Raw genomic sequence first — 14,288 nt, 5'->3', positions numbered from 1 at the left:
ACATCCTTCAGGGTGGGGGTCCCCACTGGGGTGCCTGGCCAGTCTGGGTGAGGGGCTGAGGGCTGTTTTCAGGCTGGGGGTGACTGAAGCTCCCAACCGCTCCTTTTTGTCTTTTTTTATTATTATTATTCTGGGCCAGCTTTAGCTTGAGGCTTGGCTCCAGCTCTTAGGCCTCCGCTGCTGAAAGTAGGTTTCTGGCCTTTGCATACAATGTTGTGATCCTCCTGGCTTAAGTCCGGTGGTATTTGTTACAGTTTCTTAAACTGCAGGCTCAGAGGCCTGCAGCCTCAGGCCGGGAACGTTGGTTTCCTCCGTCACTGAAACAAGCAAGCCTCATGTTAGTTTCAAGCTGCCTGGCTGCCGGCCGCCATCTTGGCTGACAGTTAATTTGCATATCTTGCTGATTAGCCAATGAAAAGGGTAGCGGTCGTACGCCAATTACCATGTTTCTCTTTTATTAGTGTAGACTAGAGGCCCCATACACAAAATTCGTGCAAGGAACTCAGCCCTTGCAGCCCTGGCATTGTCTGAAGGTCGTTCAGCTGTCTGATCTAATCAGCATATTATGCTTTTATTATTATAGATAGCTCTATACGTTCTCCAGGTTCTTAGTATTTTTTTTTTAAGGGGTGGAGTATGAAGATTAGAAAATACGCAACTTGTTCTGTTAAGTCTAAATACTAAATTATTTGCATATTGGCAGTTTTAGAGCGTAAATTCTGTGCAAACAAATATTTAATTTTACACATCTTTTTCTTAAATCTTAGTCATTTAAGTTTAACATCAGGAATGTAAAATTGCAGAGTAAAAATTACATTGGAAATGAGGGAAGAATCGTAAAGAAGTACTTACTTGCCTGCTGGTTTAAATCTTAAAATTTTGGTAGATGTCCCTATGGGTTCATCCTCCAATAACAGTTTTATAAAATTACCCCAAAAAGTTTAGAATTGTGAAAAGCAAGTTAGAAATTCCTGAGGAAGGTAGTTATGGACTAACAAGATTTTCTTTATTTCAGTGTTCGACCACCTAAGAAAAGTTGGAAGAAGATTTTCAACCTTTCAGGAGGAGAGAAAACACTTAGTTCATTGGCTTTGGTATTTGCTCTTCATCACTACAAACCCACTCCCCTGTACTTCATGGATGAGATTGATGCAGCCCTTGATTTTAAAAATGTGTCCATTGTTGCATTTTATATATATGTAAGTAATCATTTAGAGGTTTTTACCCTAAAAATTTTACAGGTTCATCAGATATTGCACATGGAATTTGTTGACTTACCGTATTGTTTTTTTCCAAACTGTTCTCTGTGTCCTGGGGTGTCAAAGGAGGCAAAGTTCTTTACTTGAGCCAAATATTTCCATTTGGGAAAAGTGAAATATAAATTAATAATGTAAATTAGTAGCAGAAACACAGCTAGAACCTTCTGTCTCTGCCTAGATTTTTTTTTTTTTTAATTTCAGAGAAGAGGGGGGGAGAGAGAGAGGAACATCAATGATGAGAGAGAATCGTTGATTTGCTACCTCCTCCATGCTCCCACTAGGGATCCAGCCCACAAACTAGGCATGTGCCCTGACTGGGAAACAAACCATGACCTCTTGGTTCATAGGTCTACGCTCAACCATTTAGCCACACTGGCCAGGCTACATCTTTTTCTTTTTCTTTTTTTATCCACTAAGACTTCTAAGCAACCATCCTTCCAGAAATCCTCAAATTCCTCTCAAATCCAAATACTGTTTCATAAATTATCTATCCCATCATTCCTGTTCATTTTAATTGTCAATATTAGGTTAAATTTATTGCCTAAAATAGAAGCTTAGATGTTTATGATGTACCTTTTAAATACTTAATATTTCTAACTTATTCTTTCTTTCTCTTTAGGAACAAACAAAAAATGCCCAGTTCATAATCATTTCTCTTCGAAATAATATGTTTGAGATTTCAGATAGACTTATTGGAATTTATAAGACATACAATATAACAAAAAGTGTTGCAGTAAACCCAAAAGAAATTGCATCTAAAGGACTTTGTTAAACTTGTTTATACTGAAGATTCGTCGAAGTGAATCAACATAGACTCAGTGTATTATATTACTGATTTTTCTATTTGTGAAGGATTATAAACTGTATAATATTCATATTCCTAAACTTGATCATGTAAACTGGCTTCTATTTTATGCTGTTACAAGTCTAATAAAATATCCTGCCTGCTTCTAGGAGATTGTAAGAATCTGATAATTTTGTAAGCAGCAGACTATGGAGAAAACAAGATGCCTGGAGTTCAGGTTACTGCCCTTTCCCCCCCATTGCTACCAGCAGAGTTAAAAGAATGTTAGTTAACATTCAAGTTCTAAACTAGTTCATGTTGTCAAGATGCAACATACTCTCATGGACCTTTGACCTACAGTGGAAAAACTTGCCAACTATTAGTTTATAAATTCCAAAGGCATTCCATTTAATTTACTAATTTAGACAATCACTATTACCCAAATACTGGGAGCATATTTTTTAATGAGTCATTTTTTATAAGGGTGAGAATTTAGTTTATATGCTTTTCTAAAACTTGGTGTTTAAAATACTTGCAAGGGGGGCAGCAAACTGAGAAAGTCTGAACATGACCAGGATATTGCATACAGTGACAAAAGGAAATACCCGCTACAGTTGCTTCATAAAAAGAATGAAATATATATGAGTTAATGTCTTCAGTGTAAATGGAAATTAAGATGGAGGATTGTTTTTGCCTGCCCATTGCAAGGGTTTGGAGCAGTTTTTGACACTGTACTAGCTCAAGAAATATACTACTGGAAATAAGTTGGCAACCATTTGGTTTTCAGAAGGAATATTGGTATTGAATCAGAAGTCTTTGTCCTTCCTGTTCAATTTCTAGATATTGATCCTGAGGACTTAAGGGTTAATTAGCTCATTATTCAGTAAAGCATTATTTAGGCACTAAAAATCCAAAGGTCTGTATCATAACATAGCCATTCAAAATGTAAGTAACAGTGTGCATTTAAATAAAGATCTGAAACTCAAGTGTGGTCATTTGTTTTTTAATTTTATTTTTTTATATTTTTATTTCAGAGAATATGGAGAGGGATAGATAGGAACATCAATGATGAGAGAATCATTGATTGGCTGCTGCCTGGACACCCCACACGGGGTTCAAGCCCGCAACCCTGGCATGTGACCTGGTTCATAGGTCAAGACTCAACCACTGAGCGACACAAGCTGGCCTGTTTAATTTTAACTGCACTGGGGAAAGGCATTGCCTCATTTGGATGTGTCTGGAATCTTGGAAGTTTGATATCCAGTTTTCCTACAAATAGAGCTTGAGAGCTTTGTTTGGAGGCTCTAGCAGGCGAGCAATTGTATACCCCTTGACAGAAAAACTGGTTAAACCCGGACAGTTTCGGGAGAGACACACATGGAGTGGTGAGGAAGGAAGGAGACACCCATGCCTAGCTAGCCAGATCAGCCGAATCAACCCTGCTGATCAATGGGGTGACATGTCACAGCCTGGTCATTTGTTTTCAATCATTATGGAAGGGAAAAGTAACTCAAAGGCTATAAATTAATCAAGTGCTTTTACATTAGTGAGAGTAGAGGTGAGTGGAATTATTTTATTACACTTTAATAACAAATTGCATGATACCCACCCACAACCCATATGAAAACTCCAAAGTTACCACTCCTGAGTTTGAGTGCCTTATTAAGACAATATAAGTAAAATATAAAGAGTTTATTAAAATATATACTTTTGTTATATGTGAAACTTAGAAATACTTTAATACACACTTTAAATTTTACACAATCTCATCTACCCAGTAAAAGTACAAAAGATAACAGCATGTTTAAGAATCAGGCATAACTTGGGAGATACTGTGGGTTTGGTTCCAGACCACCCACCACAATACAATAAAGCGAATCAAATTTTTTTGGTTTCCTAGTGCATATAAAGGTTATGCTTATGCTACACAATTGCAGTCTATTCGGTATGCAACACCATTATATCTTTTTAAAATACCTTAATTTAAAAATGCTATATTGCTAAAAAATGCTAACCATCTGAGTTTTCAGCAAGTTTTAATTTTTTGGTGCAGCTAAACGTTCAGTCGCAAAATAAAAAACCAATGTTCTGCAAAAGTGCCATAAAACAAGGTATGCCTGTACTGACTGTATTCATGTATACTATATAAGTTTTGTCCACGAAAAACTGGCAAGAGTCCCCCATATATTACATGGCCTTGAACAAATTTTTTGTGGTTTTTCATCTAAGCGGGAGTGGGGGGGGGGGGTTATACCTACTTCACAAATGTGAAATTAAGTATTTGACACATTTCAGTGCTTATTAATATTTACATGGATTTAAAGCTACATGTTTTTGTGTTGTGACTAATGCTTTAATCAAAATCTCAAATGTTCTTTGCCCACACAGTAGAGAGGTATATTATGATGCTGGTCATAAACAGCCCTAGCCAGCCATCTTACTGTTGGCTCTCTTTTAAGTAAAATTCAAGAAAATAAGATTAAATTGGTACTTAGGCATTAGCATAAGAGAATGGCAAAAAAAAGTGTAAGTTTTTAAGACAAATACAGTTAACATGTAGACATCTAAGTCTAATGAGAACGGAATACATAACGTTTCAAAATTTTTTCCAAGAACTTAGTTGGCAACTGAGTGCCTTATTAAGACAGTATAAGTAAAGTTAAATATAATCCTAAAGTAACACAAACCACAGAATACTTTCTTAGAAATTATTGCTGTTTGTTCTCTAACAACACTTAAGATTTCCAAAAGCAATCGCTTTATTAGAAGTGAATGTTGATAAACAATTTTAAGGCTCTTAAATCCATCTAAAACAATGTGTGGATCTGGTTTATTTGATCAAAAACATTTTTAAGCAACCCCTTATCATTTTAGACTTTGCTGCTTGATTTTAAAACCTCACCATCTTTATTTGCCCATGCAAAAGAATCAAGCCACATCAAAAATAAGTGCATAGGTACTTAGAAATTTTACCATCTTTTTTTCTAAAAGCTATGAAGAACTGCAAAGTCAATCACTACAACCATACTAATGCTAAAAGACAATATTGGTAAAACAATGTTTAAATGCCACAAAAATAGTAAGTCAACCTCTCAAATCCATTTAAAGGAAAGCACTCAAATCAACTAGATTTTATTCTAGTTTTCAGACCAAAAACCAGAGACACTGCTTCATTTCTGATACATTTCTATCCAACAGAAACATGATTTAAAATATTTTTATATATTTGTTGCAATTCTAATAAAGTCTAGTTTGCTATTTTACTTATCCATGCAACCCATATTTCTCCATTTAGCAATGGTTGTTAGTCCCTGTTTAGAAAAAGCCTATTTGAATTTAGATTTGCATTTTCAACGAAAGACTATTTTCCACATGAATTCCTTCAGTAAACATAAAGTGCGATATAGTATATCCTTTAAATTGTGCAGATTGTTAGATAAACTTTGGTAAACAGATATAGAGACTTCAGAAAAACACAAAGAAGTATTTTCATTTAGAAAGGTTATTATGTGTTGGTTAAAAAAGAGGATCAACATCAGTATCACTGAAATTATTGTAACTGTAACAATGTTTAGAATCTTAAAAAATTCAACTTCCTTTTCATCAGCAGGCCAGGAACATGGCATCCTGGTTGAAGAAATTTTCATTTCAGGAATGAGAAGTTTCTTAATTTGTCCAATTTCTGTTATGCTCCAATCTTCTTTCAATACTTGGCTTACTCGAGGATAAATTTCAATACGCTGGACCTCGGGAAGTGGACTTTGTTTCAAGACCTGCACACGCTGACGGACATCATCAACTTTTTCAAGAAATTTAAGTGGGGACTCCTCTTGTAAAGATGTTGTCAATGTCATTAATTCAAGCTGCTGCTTCCTCATGTCTCTTATTCTTTCAATTTGTGGAGTATATTCTTGATTAATCAGATTGCCAACATCAGAAAGAGCAGTTAGGAAATTTTTTTTTTTCTGTTCTAATATATCGCTAAGCTCCTTAAAATACTGGAGAACAACTTCTTTATCACCTTGGACCACTTTCTCCGAATGAGATTTTTCTTCTTCCAGCTTTTCAATAAGACAAGTGAGGTCTGTCCAGTGTGTGTCAGTTAACTGTTCCAGCAGTTTTTGCGGCGTGTCCTTCTCTTTCAGATAGGCACTTTGAAGATCATCTATAGGATGACCATGATGTTGGCCTATGGTAAGGCAATGACCACAAACTAATTTTTTATCTAGTAGACAGTATACATTTAAGGGTTGCCTGTAATGTTCAGGGCAAGTGACAATATCTGGATGATCTTCTTGCTGGTACTTTTCAATAATAGCCCTTAATGCAAAATTAACAGGTAAAGATTCAATACCAGTTGAAGCAATTTCAATAATACTTCTGCAATTAGGGCACTTCAGTGGAATTCGTAATGGTCTCCACATGTAAAAGTTACCAGATGCCTGAAGAACATTTTCCAAGCAATTTCTACAAAATGTATGAGAGCATGGTAGTACACGAGGATCTTCAAAAATACTATAACAAATGGAACATGTTAACTCGTCCTCAAAATTGTACATTTTCTGTCAAGAGAAAAAAGTATTTTAAGTCTACATATAACAAAGATAACTGCACATACATAAAGTCTTAGTTGTTACCCTCCGAATAGTTAATATACTGTACTTGTCATTTAAAAGGGATAATTAAGGTATTTACTAAGATTTTTTTAATTTAATGCAATATCTTTAAGAGCAAAACAAAACAATTCTAATTTCTAATGCTTCAAATTGAAGTTACTTAAGTTTGTTCCTATGTGATGAAGATTTAAATTCGGTCTTCTGCTGAAGTCTGCTTAATGATTATAACTACTCTGTGAAACTTCTTACATTCTAAAATGCTAAAATAAGTTAGGCTTAGCAAAATTATATTCTTTAATTCAAAAGAATTCATGCTCTCAGCTCAACCACAGTTTCTAAAGCAAGTTACTAAATTTCTCTAGTAACTCTTATTATAAATTTCTTATTTCTTAAACTGGACGACTGGTGGGCTTACATAGTATAATACTCTAAAGTCATTTTATTTTTTACTTATTTGTAATTTTGAGAGCACGTTCATTAAAGCTGGAGACAGTGAAACAAGGAAGGCTTAGGATAGAATAAGCAACAGGAGAGAGTCTAGGCGGGGCTGCTTTGACTCTAGAAATGTCAAAGTAATTTTAATTTGAAGATTTAGAAGAGAGAAACATTTTTTTAAATTGGTCCTTGTAATAAAAATCAGTTTCAAAGCCGAAACCGGTTTGGCTCAGTGGATAGAGCGTCGGCTTGCGGACTGCAAGGTCCCAGGTTCGATTCCGGTCAGGGGCATGTGCCTGGGTTGCGGGCGCATCCCCAGTGGGGGATGTGCAGGAGGCAGCTAATCGATGTCTCTCTCATCGATGTTTCTAGCTCTCTGTCTCTCTCCCTTCCTCTCTGTAAAAAATCAATAAAATATATTTTTTAAAAAAAATCAGTTTCAAAAATGAAGTGTGGTAAAAAAAAAATTACTGACCACTAGAATATGAGTGGTAAAGAACACCATTAGTCATCTTTCCTTAATGCAAGAAGCTGAGCAATAGTTCAGAGACCCTCTTTGACACAAGTAACTTGACCTCTTAGCAAGCTATTACTGACATTTCCAACAAGCCTACAGTTTTGCACCTTATCACCTTTTAATTCTCCTTTGCACCTATCAATGCAAGCCACAATCCCAGGTATAGAGAAAAATCAAGTCACACCACTGTTTCAAGAATTTTAAAAAGCAAAACAAAAAACCCAATGTCATTCAGGTAATTACCAAATCCTCCTCTATAAAAAGATTAATAAAAGTTTGAGAAAACAAATTATACTTTCGCCCTGGCCAGTGTGGCTCAATTGGTTGGGCATCATCTTATGCACCAAAAGATTGTAGGCTCTATTCCCAGGCAGAACACATGCCCAGGTTGCACACTCAATCCTCGGTAGGATCAATGTTCCTTCTCATGTCGGTGTTTCTCTCTCTCTCCTCCTTCCCACTCTCTAAAAATAAAAATATTTTTTCAAACAAGAAATTATACTTTTCATAAACATAAAAACCTCTTTAGACTTTTTAGCTCTATGCTCCTTTCACCATTTTCAAAACCAAATTCTTATTCATGCTTCAAATCTCAACTTAAATCCTTATCTCCTGATTAAGTGCCCTGTTAATCTCAGCTAAACTGCTGCACTTCCCCTTCACAGCATTTAACTGGATTGTATTTTGTTACATTTTTCTATCCATTAGAATGTAAACCTGCAAGAAGGACAGAAATTGTGTCCAAAGCACAAAATGTGACACACAGTCAGCACTCACAAGTAAACACTGCTTCTTAAGCAGTGGTTCTCAACCTTCTGGCCCTTTAAATACAGTTCCTCATGTTGTGAGGAAAAAACTGTAGGCTATGTATATTTTCTAGGATAAATATGTTAGATTTTAGTTATGCTGTATGCATGTAACAACACTGGACCCTATAAGACAATGAATCAATGTCTTCAATACAGGGATGGGCAAAAATATGTTAATAGTAAATAATTCAATAATTAATGAATAAATAATAATACAAGAATAAATGTGTTTTGTGTACTCACAACTGTAAACCTATACAAAAACTAGAGGCCCAGTGCATGAAATTTGTGCACTGGTAGGGTCCCTAGCGCGCCTGCCGGCCAGGTACTCCCTCCCTTCCCCCGGCCGGCCCCGCCTCCTGGTTGAACTCCCAGACAAGGGGACAATTTGCATACTACACTTTTATTATATAGAAAACTTTTCAATGTTGACTAAAATAGTTTTGACATGAGAGTTCTCAAAAATAAACACGTTCCCATCATCCCTCTCTCTCTCTCTGCTCTCCACCATATGAAGACCCAGCAAGAAAATGGCCATCTGTAAACCAGGAAGAGAGCTCTCACCAAACCCAACTGGTGAGATTTTGATCTTAGACTTTCTAGCCTCCAGAACTGTGAGAAATAAATGCTTAAGGCACCCAGTCTATAACAGCCCAAACTAAGAAAATTATATAATTATATTGGGGGGTGGGAATATGAGAAGGAAATTGCATTTAAGCACTAAATCCTCCCATATAAGAAGTCAATGCATACCTATAAGAGAAAAATCAAGAAATCACATAAAAGGCCTATTATTTAGGAATACTTTAAAAGAAATGCAAGTGCTTGCTTCTGGAGTGCAGGAATCAGGAGTGGAGAGAGTGAGGGCAGAGAGCTGCCCTTTTTTTTTCATTATAAACTTAAAATGCTGCTGTTTTAATTTCAACTATTAACATGCAATTAAAAATATAATAAAATTTTAAAGAAAAAAAATAAAGGCAATAAATACTATAAACATCCTGGCAGAAAAGTAAGGTACCTAAAAAAGGAGCACAGGAACATAATGGTCTCCAAATTCTCCTCGGGGAGACTGTAATTTCCAAAGATGGCCACAACAACTATCACCCACATATGCTCTTCTGTAATGTGACTTCGCTGCTACTCCCCCATCAACAGATGAATTCTATTCTCCCCCCCCAAAATCTAGACAGGACGCGTGTGACTGCTCTGACCAGTAGGACACAGTACAAGTGATGCTGCAACAGTTCTGGGTATGGCCCTTAACTAGCCTGATAGGTTGCTGAGAGAGACCCACTGGACAAGCAATGAGGTGTGTCAACATGTAAGTGAAAGACCCATCTCGGACCGCAGCCAGCCAAGTCTTCAGATGTTGGTTACACCTCAGCAAATACCCAGAACATCTCCAAAGCAACAAGGAATGCTAGAAGACAACGTAGCAATGTCCACAGGGTCTGGGACATAACAGGACCTCAGAATTCTGTACCCAGCCAATATGTAATTTACTGACGTGAAACAACAATAAAAACACTCTCAGCAAAATCTATAGGGTTAAAAACAATTCTAGAGAGCATAGCTGAAGCCATACACCGTCATTATCAAAGTGACATACTTTCATTAATCCAATATAAATGCTCTTTTCCTCCAATGAGTACTAAAAGCCCAAGAAAAATTGATAAATTAGTTCAAGATTTCCTGCTTCTGTTTTAAAAGTCACCAAGAAATATGAATATAAAAAATCTTCTCAGGAAGACACCTGAGGCTACATCATCTAGTAACAAATTATTTCACAAATTTCTGGTGTTTAAGTATCAAAAACACATTTTTGAATTTCTAAACTTTTTATGCAGTCTTTCTCCTGGGGACTGATTTCCTATGGAGTCTCCACAATGTCTAACCAGCCTGTTATGGCTGGGCCAGCGCTGACAACAAATGATGGAGAATGAAGCAGTACCAAAAATATCACTGCCATTCTCCCGTGGAAACAATATTTGTAAGCTTTAATTCACTAACGTGTTATTGCCTTTCATCTCTAAGCATGAGTGGTTATGAAACACTCCACTTTACAATCACTAAATATTTACATTATAGTTAGATGACTTGCTCTAGGATGTACAGTGTGAGTCAGCTGTAAGTCTGGAAAAGTGCCACCACCCAGATTGGGGTTCACATCTTTGTGGCCCTAACTGATAACAAGCACATTTCAGGCAATTAAAGGCTTACTTTAGAAATACTATAATTCTGCCTCCTATACACGTAGGTTAAGTTTTTAAAATATTTTCGTACATATAAACTGAACAAAACAGTAAAGGATCACCATAACTCTTTCAAATTAAAAAAAAAATCCCATCGTCAGATCTAATTTTAACTCTGCACATCTGTACTGTTTTCCTGCATTCTGGCATCAACCTGTTTCCCCAAACTAAAAAAGAAGTGATGCAATTTAACCAGAGAGTAAAATTTTTCTGAAAATTTATACTTTGTATTCACTTGCTCTCCCAGAGCTTACCTGCTTTGTTGGTCTTCTAGTTTGGAGACTGAAGATATTGTATTTTGTCCAACTTTTCCAGATTCTTGTTATTCTAAAATCAAAATAGTTTTAATGTTTCAGAAGTTACATTCTAAAAATACACATTAAATAGGACACCGCAAGAATGGTTTCTCTCTCACTGTCTTTGATATTTACCTTCCTCTTGCCACACTGTGTTTTTTTTTTAAGAAGTAGTGAAAAACATCACCAGTTGCTGCAGCAGCAAGGGCGGTATCATTTGTTCCTTAAAAGTCCCAATGATCCTGGGCCTCTTTTCTAACGTCAAGTACCTTCTGAGCCCTAAGGAGTGTCAGCCGACCTGGTGACGGGCGGGGGCAAACATTCGCGGCCACTTTGGGTCGCTTCGAGGTCAGCGGACAGGAGGCATCCAGGGCCCTGGACGGTGTTGCCAGCTTAACGCTGCAATAGCGACTTCGGCGGCTCCATCACGGCGCCTGTTTACCTTTCCGCTCTGCCATCAAAATAGTATTGGGAGACCTGGGGTCACGTTCACTTAATGCACCTCAGAACTGAGGGTGCACATCTGTAAAATGGGCACAAATACTCCTCCCCTGGTAAGTCCTCAAAAGAACCTCGGACCAATGGGCTCAGAACAGCAGTTTCCCCGCCACCCCTCCCCTTCCCCGGAGGCAGACGAGGAGCCTCCGGGCCTCCCTCCCGAAGTGCCTTCGCCGGCTCGGCTCCCGCGGAGGGAGCCCCGCTCCGCTCCGCTCCCCTCCCCGACCCCACCCCGGAGAGCCGCTCCCTCTCGGAGAGGCGGTTCCGTGCTGGAGAGAGGAGGACGAGCTTCCCGAACCCCCCAAATGCGGCCGGAGGGAAGAATAGATGCGGGCCCCCAGCCCACTCCCTCCATCACGCCCCTCCACTCTCCTCCACACACACGCAGGACAGCAGCCTCTGCCCCAGGGAGCGGAGAGGGGCCCAGCGCCGCCGCCTGCACTCACCCGGCGAGGGGCAGACAGGCAGCCTCTCGAGCCAGAACGGAGCTCGCCGGCCACCACGCGGACGCCGAGCACTGCCTCGCTTCCCCGCCCTCCGCCCTGAAGGCCTCCAGGTGCCCAGACGGGGCGGGGCTTCGCGGAGCCTCCGACGCAGGTGCCATCTCCCGGCAACATTCAATTGCGGAGCGTCGGCCAATGGGAAAGCGCGCGGGGCCGCCGTTCGAAAGTAAACGGCCGACGGCGCCTGCGGGGGCGTGGGCGTGGCCGCCAGGGATTGGCTGGAGGCCCGGCTTTCCGCGCCTGCGCACTAGGTGCGGGCGACCTCAGGGAGCCTCGGGCGGAGCTCTGCGGGTGGCGCTTGGGGTATGGGACGCTTCCGGGAGCCGCGGAGCCCGGATGGGCTCATACAGTTCATACAGGAACGATTCATAGGACGATTTTTTTACGTGGAGCCTTGGACGTCCATTGGTACCTCGCAGGTTCCCTGCGCGAAGAAGTCTCCGCCCGCCCGGACGGCAGACGCACGCCTGCGGGTCGGCCCCTGATCCCGGTGCTTTGTTTTCGAAACCTGGACCCCTGGCCCTGCCCGAGCGCGGGGCTGGCGTGGGAAGCGGGGCCTCTTGTCCTTAAAGGGAACTCGCCCTGTGAGTGCAGGTGGGACCTGGGGCTCAGGAGGACGACCTGCCTCTCTCCCTACGCTTCCCACGCCCGTGTTTTCCACTTGAAATTACTGCACAGGATGCGTGACTTTCAGTTCAGTTTCTCCGCGTTATCGTGTCACTCTCTGAGCCCGGCCTAGAGTCAGAAAACATGCGCATCAGTCGTCCTTTTCCCATTTTTCTTGAGAAACTTGATCCAACTGTATCTGAAGATACACTCATAGCTTCCCCCGTAACCACCGCGCTAAGTAGGATGAGGAGCGCTGCTGGGCTGTGGGTTGCACTGCGTGCAGGTCTTAAGTTCCTGTGCAGGTCATGACAGGGAACCTTCAACACCAGGTGAAACAAGGCACGAACCGCAGGTGTCTGTTCCAATTCTGTTACTGAAAAAAGTTTCTTTATAGTATGTGGATCCCGGTGATGTCCAGAGATACCCACTGTTACATGGTGGCATATATGCACTTCAACTGTATTGTGCACATATATTTTCTATTTAAACAGAGTCCTCCAGATAGACAGCTTTTTAACTTCTGTCAAAAGAATGTTGTGGATGTCTTTCCATACCAATAAATGTATACCTCTATGAAATCATTCTCTCTTTAAAAAAAAAAAGTATAATTGTGAATGTTAACTGTGGACTTTGGGTGATTATGATGTCCACGTAGGTTTATCACGTAACAACATATATCACTCTGGTGGAGAAAATTGATAATGGGGGAGGATATGCATTTGGAAGGAGCAGGAAATACATGGGAAATCTCTATACCCTCCCCTCAATTCTGCTGTGAACTTAAAACTGCCATAAAAAATAAATTCTTAATTTCACAGTTTTTTTAAATTTTAAGTGTAATTGCCTCTAGAATGTATGAATATGGCTGTCGAAGAATCATGATAAAAACAATGGTCAGGACATCTCTGTGACAAATTTCTCTGAGATCTCAGGCCCAAGCAAAAAGTTTTTCACAGCTAGTCTAAACTTCACATCGCTATAAAAACTACATAGTTATATCTATTTGTGGCCGTCTGATAAGGGATTCCTTCTGAATCTTAGAATCTGACCGATTCCCTCCTCTATAGACCAAATAAATTACTTTTCCTCAAGATGGCATTTGTATTAGAAATTTTAGTTGCAGCTTCAGAATGCTTTGAGCCCTATTGTCTTTTTCCACCTGTGTTTTCCTCTCTATGCTTTCTTACCTAAAAAGAGTTGTGTGCATAGCAAGAAAGCAGAAATAGCTTTCACTGGACTTAACTGACTTTTGTTAGGAGCCAGTGATCGTGGATTGCGAGAGGGATGTCCGACTGCCGGTTTAGGCCTGATCCTGGACATCCTTTGAGGGGTCCCGGATTGGAGAGGGTGTAGGCCGGTCTGAGGAGATGATCTCCCTCCCCCCCCCCCCCCGTGCACAAACTTTGTGCACCAGGCCTCTAGTATTATATAGAATTTTCACACAGCCCTTTTCAACTGTATCTCCAAATGTGACTTGGAACACTGAAAGGATTCTCTTCAAAGGCGTGTAATGATCACATGGTCTGAGAATGATTAATATGAATCATTGTGTGATTAAGTGCTGGGAGCCGGTTCATCCTTGCTGCTTGACACAGTCGCTGCAGGGAAGAAACATCTGCAGAGCATATGTTTCAAGGGACCTGGCGTATATGGCATACTGTTCTTAATATGTTTGCTCCCCTTCTTGGCACTATGTGTTTTAACCAAGGT

At 39.8% G+C, this 14,288-nt stretch overlaps 2 protein-coding genes across 2 annotated transcripts in view; one reads left to right on the top strand and one right to left on the bottom strand.

The window, feature by feature from the left end:
- The window catches only part of SMC4 (structural maintenance of chromosomes 4), a 36,638-nt gene extending 33,609 nt beyond the window's left edge, over window positions 1–3,029 (top strand). Inside the window, exons 21-22 of the mRNA XM_006753814.2 lie at window positions 1,016–1,199; window positions 1,879–3,029. Of these exons, the coding sequence (XP_006753877.1) occupies window positions 1,016–1,199; window positions 1,879–2,031 (337 nt within the window). The 3' untranslated portion in view covers window positions 2,032–3,029. The remainder of the gene's footprint in view (window positions 1–1,015; window positions 1,200–1,878) is intronic.
- Window positions 3,030–4,650: 1,621 nt separating this feature from the next.
- On the bottom strand, window positions 4,651–12,064 carry TRIM59 (tripartite motif containing 59). The gene is made up of 3 exons (XM_006753813.2): window positions 11,913–12,064; window positions 10,927–10,999; window positions 4,651–6,605 (listed from the first exon to the last, which is right to left on the bottom strand). Exon 3 carries the CDS (start codon window positions 6,600–6,602, stop codon window positions 5,394–5,396), a length of 1,209 nt encoding a protein of 402 aa, XP_006753876.2. The 5' UTR covers window positions 6,603–6,605; window positions 10,927–10,999; window positions 11,913–12,064; the 3' UTR covers window positions 4,651–5,393.
- Window positions 12,065–14,288: the final 2,224 nt, after the last annotated feature.

Source organism: Myotis davidii, unplaced genomic scaffold (assembly GCF_000327345.1).
Source record: "Myotis davidii unplaced genomic scaffold, ASM32734v1 scaffold570, whole genome shotgun sequence".
Lineage (NCBI taxonomy): Eukaryota > Metazoa > Chordata > Mammalia > Chiroptera > Vespertilionidae > Myotis > Myotis davidii.
The sequence above is the reverse complement of the archived record's forward strand: the minus strand, read 5'-3'. Positions and strand labels throughout refer to the sequence as shown.